Here is a 10,756-nt window from a genome sequence, read left to right on the forward strand (position 1 = left end):
AATATGAAAACATAATGTTTAAGTGTTAATACAAACAAATGTATTTAAGTGATAAAAGAATATTTCATTATGTTTCTTTTAGTATTATTATATTATAACGATACTGCGTCACGCCTAATACAATTTCTCAATCTGAAATGGATGAGCTAAACATTTGAATTGAACCCGTCGTAGAACGGAAGCGGTACGTTTCCAGACGTTGGTTCCTACACAAAGTTCAAAATTGGTTCAAAATGTTGAAATGTGTGTGAAATCTTATGGGACTTAACTGCTAAGGTCATCAGTCCCTAAGTTTACACACTACTTAACCTAAATTATCCTAAGAACAAACACACACACCCATGCCCGAGCGAGGACTCGAACCTCCGCCGGGACCACCCGCACACTCCATGACTGCAGCCTCTTAGACCGCTCGGCTAATCCCGCGCGGCTCAAAATTGGTTCAAATGGCTCTAAGCACTATGGGTCTTAACATCTGAGGTCATCAGTCCCCTAGAACTACTTAAACCTAACTAACCTAAGGACATCACACACATCCATGCCCGAGGCAGGATTCGAAACTGCGACCGTAGCAGCAGCGCGGTTCCGGACTGAAGCGCCTAGAACCACTCGGCCACAGCGGCCGGCCTACACAAAGTATTCCATAATTACTCCCCTCTACACATCCTAGAAGTCTGTAATAGGAATTTACGAACAACATGTATACGTCGAAGAAGCAACGACGGAAATAAATATTCCACAGTGGGATTAAAATTCAAGGTAAAAGTATGTCATGACAAGATTCGCTGATGACATTGCTACACTCTGTGAAAGTGAGGAAGAGTACAGGGTCTGTTGAGTGGAATGAATTCGTTAATGATCACAGAATATGTAGTGAGAGTAAATCAAAGAAAGACGTAAGTAATGAGAATTAGCAGAAATAACAGCGAGAAACTTAACATCAGGACTGAACTTAAGGAATTCTGCTACATAGCGAGCAAAATAACCCATGATGGACGGAGCAAGAAGGAAAGAAAAAGCAGACTAGCTTTGGCAGAAAGGGCATTCCTGGCCAAGAGAAGTTTACTGGTATCAAATATAGGCCCTAATTCGAGAAAGAACTTCCCGAGAATATACATTTTGGAGCACAGCAATGTATGGCTGTAAAACATGGACTGTGAGAAAACGCGGAAAGAAGATAATCGAAGCCTCTGAGAGGCGGTGCTACAAAAAAAATGTTGAAAATTAGGTGGACTGATAACGTAAGGAATGAGGAGGTTCTCCGCAAAATCGTCGGGGTAAAGAATAGATGGAAAACACTGACAAGAAGAAAGGAAGGGATGGTAGGACATCTGTCAAGACATCACCGAATAACTTCCATGGTACTAGAGGAAACAGCAGAGGAACACAGGGAATGGAATACATCCCGCAAGTAATTCAGGGCGTAGGTTGTAAATGCTACTCTGAGGTGAACACGTTGGTACACGAGAGGAATTCGTGGCGGGCTGCATCAAACCCGTCAGAAGACTGATAACTTGAAAAAAATGCCCTCTATGTTAGATTAGCACTTGCACTCAACATCCTCAGTTATCGGAACGCGTAAGAGAGCATGCTACACAAAATACACACATCAAAGAAAGTTTTCCATCACCCCTGTTCCCAGAACTCCTGAAGATAGACTTTGACTGTGGATACTGTATCAGAGACACAGACCCTTTGACTGTTCAGAGATGTCACTAAACCCGCCCAAAGATGTTAACAACCATGCATGAGCAGCGCCTATTAGACGGAGGGGGTCCGACAGCCGATCACTTCCAGTCATTCCACCAGGAAGGAGGTACACGGCTCGTGTTGTCTATAGTTCAACCATGCCTAGATGGTCAATACCGCGGTTCGATCGCGTCCGCATTTTTACTTTGTGCCAGGAAGGGCTCTCAATCAAGGAAGTGTTGAGACATCTCGGAGTGAACCAAAGCGATGTTGTTCAGACATGGAGAAGATAGAGAGATTCAGGAACTGTCAATGGCATGCCTCGCTCAGGCCGTCCAAGGGCTACTACTGCAGTGGATGATCGCTACCTACGGATTATGGCTCGAAGGAACCCTGACAGCAACGCCACCATGTTGAATAATGCTTTTCGTGCAGACACAGGACGTCGTGTTACTACTCAAACTGTGCAAAATAGGCTGCATGACGCCCAACTTCACTCCCGACGTCCATGGCGAGGTCCATCTTTGCAACCATGACACCATGCAGCGCGGTACAAATGGTCCCAACAACATGCCGAATGGACAGCTCAGGATTGGCATTGAGTTTTCTTCACCGATGAGTGTCGCATATGCCTTCAACCAATCGTCGGAGACGTGTTTGGAGGTAGCCGAGTCGGGTGAACGCCTTAGGCACACTGTCCAGCGAGTACAGCAAGGTGGAGGTTCCGGGCTGTTTTGGGGTGGCATTCTGTGGGGCCTACGTACGCCGCCGCTGGTCATCGAAGGCGCCGTAACGGCTGTACGATATGTGAATGCCATCCTCCGACCGATAGTGCAAACATATCGGCAGCATATTGGCGAGGCTTTCTTCTTCATGGACGACAATTCGTAGCCCCATCGTGCACATGTGAATGACTTCCTTCAGGACAACGACATCGCTCGACTAGAGTTGCCAGCATATTCTCCAGACATTAACCGTATCGACATGCCTGGGATATTTCCTGAATGAGATTTTCACTCTGCAACGGAGTGTGCGCTGATATGAAACTTCCTGGCAGATTAAAACTGTGTGCCGGACCGAGACTCGAACTCGGGACCTTTGCCTTTCGCGGGCAAGTGCTCTGCCAGGAAGTTTCATATCAGCGCACACTCCGCTGCAGAGTGAAAATCTCATCCTGGAAACATCCCCTAGGCTGTGGCTAAGCCATTTCTCCGCAATATCCTTTCTTTCAGGAGTGCTAGTTCTGCAAGGTTCGCAGGAGAGCTTCTGTAAAGGTTGGAAGGCAGGAGACGAGGTACTGGCAGAAGTAAAGTTGTGAGGACTGGGCGTGAGTCGTGCTTGGGTAGCTCAGTTGGTAGAGCACTTGCCCGCGAAAGGCAAAGCTCCCGAGTTCGAGTCTCGGTCCGGCACACAGTTTTAATCTGCCAGGAAGTTTCATGCCTGGGATAGATTGAAAAGGGCTGTTTATGGACGACGTGACCCACTAACCACTCTGAGGGATCTACGCCGAATCGCCGTTGAGGAGTGGGACAATCTGGATCAACTTGATGAACTTATGGATAGTATGCCACGATGAATACAGGCATGCATCAGTGCAAGAGGACATGCTACTGGGCATTAGAGGTACCGGTGTGTACAGCAATCTGGACCACCACCTCTGAAGGTCTCGCTGTATGGTGGTACAACATGCAATGTGTGGTTTTCATGATCAATACAAAGGGCGGAAATGATGTTTATGTCGATTTCTATTCCAATTTGCTGTACAGGTTCCGGAACTCTCGGAACCGAGGCGATGCAAAACTTCTTTTGAGGTGTGATTACTATAGAGATGGTAGACGCTGATCTCAGGCGTTTTCAATTGAAGCGGCCACAAACATCGATAAATGAACCTCAGTAGAGAACGCCTCGTAGATGCAGTCCCAGAACATAAATGTAGCCCTTAATGTATGCCTCGATATGTTGTAAATAGTTCTTGATCGTAATTTGCTAGCAAATAACAACAACAGCGTTATGCGAGGCTAGCAGTAGTAAAGAAAAATATGTGCCCATATTACGAAAATATATTAAGTTGTAACTAGTGAAAAAATAAGTAACGTCAAAAATTAAGATAACTTCATGACGAACAAGTATAAATTAAAAATACCGTGCTGTGACCTAACGTGCCAATTATTTATACAATGTAAACACACAGTACAAATGTAAGAAGATAATATGAAACATTAAAATGTCACTATCCACTTAATGTGAATAAAATATCGTGAAGCACAACAATAATAAGGGTCACAATAAAAATCAGTGTGAAGAAGGATATAAAATCATTTATTTCCTTTTCTAAAGTTCTCTGTATATTTATTTGACAACAGCTGCATTAACAAGCTGTTTCTGCTTTATTGTAAAATTATTATACTCAACTCTGATATTCAATTTACTAAAGAGTACGGCTTTTACTACACAATAATCTCGACTTATATCTGACTGGCTAACTGACATCATGCTGTTAGCTGCAGGCGCAGCCTTCAATATTTAAGAAATAGCTGCGCTGCTCTCTCCAGCAGCTGACTGTCGTCATTTAGCGGTTCCTTCTCCGTGTACAGCCATTCTCAACATTGTATATCCATGTATTGTAATTTTATAGCTAATTTTAAGTTCTTTCTGTGTATCTCTCTAATTCATATCTTGTATCATATTACAGGTTTTTTTTTTGGAGATAATCGTCTGATGCTCGAAACCGGTCACCCTGTAGTAAAGGTGCCTTTGCGATCTAGACTGTTTTGTAATTAATTTCAAATATTCTGTTTGGATTGCTGACTTTCTCCAGCAAAGTTTTCAACAATAATTAACCTAAAAAGTCTACAGTTTCATATTATTCTTACCATAGTACTGCTGTTGTCAATGCGATGTGTCCCACCTCTCGGACAATTAATACTCAAAAATTTCACGGTAATCATTTTATTCAGAGGGATACAGTAAAATGTTCACTGTGTTGTTGAAACTGTATTCAATTTGACTACGTTTAATTATTAGATTCCGTACAATAAAACTGCATTTTGAAATCGATGACAGTATGTTGATTTTAATTTCTCATTACTCTGGAGACGTTAGATATAATGTGGTGTATCATGCTATGAAGATACAGAGCATGGAAATATTCTGAAAGGTAACCTTCATTGTTATTTTTAAACCGGGCAATCTTTTACCACCTTGCTACAGCAAGCTTCTACATATGCACATATGACTACTTTGTGTTGCGGTTTCCGGCGCTCATGGAGAACAAAAATCAGGCGGTATTTATCCTCCCACATTAATTAATATGAACGTGAAAGAGTAATTTCAGAATGAAAATTATGACTCGCACTTAATTTTGGTAATTCACGGACGAAACATTGTTTTTGTTTCAAAAAGTGGAGGAACTGGCGGTTCAGGCTCGTAAATATGGCCCACTTAATTAGCGGAGGAGAAATTGCGCCGCGTCCACGGCGCTGTCAGAAAGCCAACTCTGGCGAGCACCGCACGGCCAGAAGTTTCGGCCCCAACGGTTTTTACAGAACAATTTCGCTAACTATGGCTCGGCTCTCTGCGAGTCAGGGAAGTTTCGCGATATATGCGGAGATTAAATCTGGCTGCTAGAGAATTTTTCTTTTCCTGTTTTATGTATCAGCCCAGGACGTATATACGCGATACGGAAATGCTTTTTTGACTCCATTATTTCGTGTTGGCGACGCTACTGAGACTCCAGTGATCATACAATGGAATGAAGAGCAATAGAGGGAACACAGTGGTTGAGGGGTATCGTAAATTATAAAAAGGTTGGTGAAATACTTGGTGGTCCAGGTTGAACTTTCAGTACTGAATTGAAATCTGGGTAATTTTTTTCCTATCAAAGATAGTTTCTGAGTTATTGCAACTTCGTTTCTTTATATTTCTGATAAGTTTCAAGATATATCAAATACAATTTTAAAAATCTTTTTATTAGGTAAAAAAAATAAATGTCGTGTGACTAGGGTCTCCTGTCGGGTAGGCCGTTAGCCGGGTGCAAGTCTTCCGATTTGACGCCACTTCGGCGACTTGCGCGTCGATGGGGATGAAATGATGATGATTAGGACAACACAACACCCAGTCCCTGAGCAGAGAAAATCTCCGACTCAGCCGGGAATCGAACCCGAGCCCTTAGGATTGACGTTCTGTCACGCTGACGACATTTTTTTTTTTTTTTTCAAATCTCATTTTGTTCTCTTTTGTTCGTTGCATCTGCTCGGGGCGGACGTCGTAAGATATCCGTTTAAGTTCGTTATTGGTCGATTAACTCAGTTTTTTTTTTTTTTATTACGGAGGGCAGCTAACCCTCTGACCGAACACGCTGAGCTACCGTGCCGACACCACTCAGCTACCGGGGGCGGACTTTTATTAGGTTATCATACAGTATTATCATAGTATCTGCTTCGTATCGTTTAATTTAAATGAACATTCCCAGAACACTGTGTGACTTTTTTGTCTCAAATCATAATGCAAGATTAATTCGGTAACTTTATATAATATCGTCTTTTAATAGCAAAAATGTCCTTATTCGATCTTTAGCAATGTTTATCTGATAGGGCCATACAACCCTGGGGAAGTAGTCCGGGGAGCCCATCACTTGTATCTTCAGAGAATGATGGCACCGCATATCCTGCTGATTTTCTTCAACCCTGACACTCAACATGCTTTATTTTTGGTACTGGTAGCTCGTTTTCTTTCGAGGAAGTTTTCTGTCGTCTTCCGGAAATATACCCAAATTCTCATTTGTGTTTAATGTCCAACGTGCTTCGAAATGTTCATTGTCCTAAAGCTATGGCAGCACGAATATCGAGCGAGGTGGAGGAGTGGTTAGCACACTGGACTCGCGTTCGGGAGGACGACGGTTCAACCACCGTCCGGCAATTCTGATTTAGGTTTTCCGTGATTTCCCTAAATCGCTGCAGGCAAACACCGGGATGGTTCCTTTGAAAGGGCACGGCTGGCTTCCTTCCCTAATCCGATGAGACCAATGAACTCGCTGTTTGGTCTCCTTCCCCCTAACAACCCAACCCACGAATGCTTCTTCTTTTATCTTTGCTGCTGGAAGGCGCTACCACTTTGTGCCAAGTGGCGGCAATAGAATATTTTCCCAAAATACCAGCCTAACGGAGTGGCCGAGCGGTTTTACGCGCTTCAATCTGGAACCGCGCGTTCGCTACGGTCGCAGGATCGAATCCTGCCTCGGACATCGATGTGTGTGATGTCCTTAGGTTAGTTAGGTTTAAGTAGTTCTAAGTTATAGATGACTGATGACCTCATATATTAAGTCCCATAGTGCTCAGAGCCATTTGAACAATTTGAACCCAAAATACCAGATTTTTCACATTACATTTTTTTTTCTTTGCGTTTTCAGCCTCCGCTCAGTCCATTCCTCTTCCTTGTAAAGAAATTTCCTGCCTTACTTAACTCATCGCGAAAGGAAACATTCATCCTTCATATTGCCTTATTTGCTCCCCCGATAACTATAATTAGTTTAAATCTGCCTCACAGTTTCCAGTTGTGTTCATTCAACTTCACTGAACTTAGCATACCACCTAAAACCTTATAACAGTCTCTAGTAAAAGTAGATGGAGTACAATACTAGAGCTGAGGGCATTTTATTTGCTTTGTGGATAAAAACGTCGTCGAAGCTTATTCATGACGCATCCATTAAAAATCTTCAACCCTATGAACTGCTCTCAAACGTAGCCCCAATAACGAAATTCTATTTCCAAACTTGAGTTTCCCGTGGAAAACGTGTTCGGAATCACCACTTTCATACCAGAAGTAAGACCTTCGTAAATAATATTATTATTTTATAGATATAGAAGTAATATTGTATCATTATTGTTCTGAAGATGGTACGCAATCCTTACATATTTATTTTCTGTTTGCTTTTAGCCTTTCATATAGGCAGAAGCGCCAAAGAAACTGGTATAGGCATGCGTATTCAAATACAGATATACGTAAACGGGCAAAATACGGCGCTGAGGTCGGCAACGCCTATGGAAGACAACAAGCGTCTGGCGCAGTTGTTACTAGGGCTATTCGGAAAGTAAGTTCCGATTGATCGCGTAATGGAACCCACTTTGAAAATCAGAAATATTTTATCTGCAACAGTTAGCTACAGCTTCCAGCCACTGCTCTACGAGGTCACCAGTCAGACTTAGACATTTGTCATAGCGTTGTACCAACTTCCAATACCCTCGTCATAGAAGGCAGCCGCCTGTTCTTCCCGCCAATTCTCTACGCTCATCTATAGCTCGTTTTCTGTGCGAAAATGTTGTCTTCATCAGGCGAAATCTCTCGACTGGATCTCATTCTTGGCGGGAGACACTATTTTCCACGCATCTTGATGTGCTCACCATGCACTCAGAACTGAAAAGAGCGAAGTGATGCAACCGACAGGCATACTAGAGACACTGTCGAACACATATGTACAAAGCTTTATTAGATTTTTACAGTGGTTTCCATATCTTGACTGATCGGAACTAACTTTCCGAATATCCCTCGTAGATCGGCTACTGCTGCTACAACGTCAGGTTGTCAGGTTTTAAGTGAGTTTGAACGTGGTGTTATAGTCGACACCCGAGCGGTGGGACACAGCATCTCCGATGTAGCGAAGAAGCCCTCGTATTCATGTAATATATTCTCAGGCAACTGGCCACGGCAACTCGAGCTTTCTACGATTACCTCCATTATATTCAAGAGGAACTGAAGAAAAGTTGGAGGTATTCACCAAAAGCTTGACTTTTATTTGTAATTTGTCCTGGCCAAAGATTCGAGAATATTCAACATGGAGATATCATCATAATCTTCAAATCAAAATATTTGGAACAAAAACTTGGTAAAAATGAAATAAACTTGCAAAGAAAATTAATGAACATTAGTAATACTCAGTAAAATGTTCTGAGGATATAAAGAAAAATTACCACTTATAGTGATAAGAACAATCCATCAACGAAAGTATCTCAGAAGACCTAATGAGCAACAAAATACATTGGGCTGTTTCTCAATGGGATAATAAAATCAAAATAATGACCAAATATTCAAGAAAAGTGTAATCTCATAACTGTACTTCCTGGAAAAGAAATGAGAGTGACTGCAAGCCCCTGGTGTATCTTCTTTCAGTAATTTTCTCAGTTCATCGACAAATGTTGTATTGAGATTGTTATACAGTGTAGCGATATAACTTAATGACAGGGAAACGGTTCTCTCTGCAAGGATAGTGAAATTACTGAAGCTGAATACCAAAAATATTTATGACTTGTCACGTCACTTCAGTCGCTTAGCCGTATACTTCTACACCGAAAATGCACACATATCACTATGCAATTTAGTGCAGATCACTGAAAGAAAGTCTGTTATTTCTGATTATCTTTCTTACAAAATTGATTTGTAAGCCCTACTAATTAGCAGCTGTTCCTTCTTTCTTGGTGAACGCATATGTTCATTATAACGATGTAGAGAGATGAGGAAACATGATTATAAGCTCGTCGGATAGCTATCACAAATATAAACGTATTTGTAAGTTCCTCATATTCATCGCAAGAGCGACGTGCGGGACTACTGAAAGGCATCTTCTCTGTATCGACAAAATTTCTTAGTGCTTTCTTATTAAGAATATCTAGTAAATATTCTTAACAGCTGTACAGTTTATTATAAGATAGTCTAGAAAATAATTCGAGTTTTACTTACAAGATCCGAAGCTTCCCCATGTCCTCGAAGTCCGTCTCGAAGATGACCGTCAAGTTGTTTCCTTGAAGATCTCTGAAACACAAATAACAAAAAACTCAGTATACAAATTGTAATAAATCCGTTTATGTTAACAAAAACAGGATGAATTTGGCGATTATTGCTGAATGACGCAGCTTTTCATGGAAATAAGGTAGTATCAAATAGTTCAGACTAGAGACGCTTTGTCACCGAGAATATGAAAAAGCAAAGATATGAATGAGATGACACAATGGACTATTTATAGTACTGAAGTAGTTCTTTCATGCATATCGTAAGTATTAACGAGAAAATCGAAATATAATCATCAGCGGAAGCTTATGAAACTTACGACTTAGTAAGTAATTGAGTTATCGATCTCCTGCTTTGGTTTTTGTACGACGTCCAAGCAGAGGTACGAATCTCTGACATGAGAGAACCGAGATGTCAACTTCGAGCTAATGGTAGAAAATAATTTAAGCAAATAAATCAGTGTCAACAAGTGTGCGTAGTGTTATTTCACGAAACAAAAGCCCACTAATCACGTTGGTTATGAGGGGCAATGAACTCAAACAATGACAATTTAGAAAGCCTTTTTGTCGTATAAATAGCGACCCGGCCCGGCTAAGCGAGGGTAGAGTTAAGTGTCTACAGCTAGAAGACTTATTAGGCGTAGCTTTATGAATAAATTTCACGTTAAGCAGCTGAATATCATCCTTTCATGTAACTTACAGGATATAAGCAGCATAGAGCAGGAAATCTGTCTAAAGACTTGAATGTAATATGTTCCATACGGAACCGCCGTTTGGAGTGACACCCGATGGCAATGATGGGAGCACACAATGACGTAAGTAGTATATGTTTACAGCCAGCATAAATTGTACGTGAATCATGGGCGCATGTGTGTGAGTGATTCAATATGTATCGTAGGCTGGCTGTTACGACACAAATAAAATAAAAAATAAGAAACACACGTGTTGTACATGTTTAGCTCGTGTTACAGCAGTCCTCTTGTGAAGCTTAGTATGCACTGTTGACACTCACTGGAGCAATTCTTTGTCGTGGACTTTCTCGCCGTGCCATGCAAAGAATCGTTTCCACATCTTGGTTTGATTCACGGAAGGGAGGAAGCTAAAGTTGAACCATCTGCTGCACTGATGATAGAACGTACTGCCGATATACGAAACAAAGTTGCTGAAGTAGTTTCTCGAAATAGGTTTTACTTTCAGCATCAAAAAGAAAACACCATAAGTTTTGGATTCGCCTATTTCTCAATACACAGTTTTTCTCAATCAGTTGAGGGAAACTATTGGTTAAAATA

General features: G+C 41.6%; 1 protein-coding gene across 1 annotated transcript in view; it reads right to left on the reverse strand.

Annotated features, from left to right (window-relative positions):
• The window catches only part of LOC124794967 (protein slit-like), an 807,859-nt gene extending 798,373 nt beyond the window's left edge, over positions 1-9,486 (reverse strand). The window contains 1 exon segment of the mRNA XM_047258696.1: positions 9,421-9,486. Coding sequence (XP_047114652.1) covers positions 9,421-9,440 — 20 coding nt within the window. The 5' untranslated portion in view covers positions 9,441-9,486.
• Between the last annotated feature and the right edge of the window lie 1,270 nt (positions 9,487-10,756).

Source organism: Schistocerca piceifrons, chromosome 4 (genome assembly GCF_021461385.2).
Source record: "Schistocerca piceifrons isolate TAMUIC-IGC-003096 chromosome 4, iqSchPice1.1, whole genome shotgun sequence".
Lineage (NCBI taxonomy): Eukaryota > Metazoa > Arthropoda > Insecta > Orthoptera > Acrididae > Schistocerca > Schistocerca piceifrons.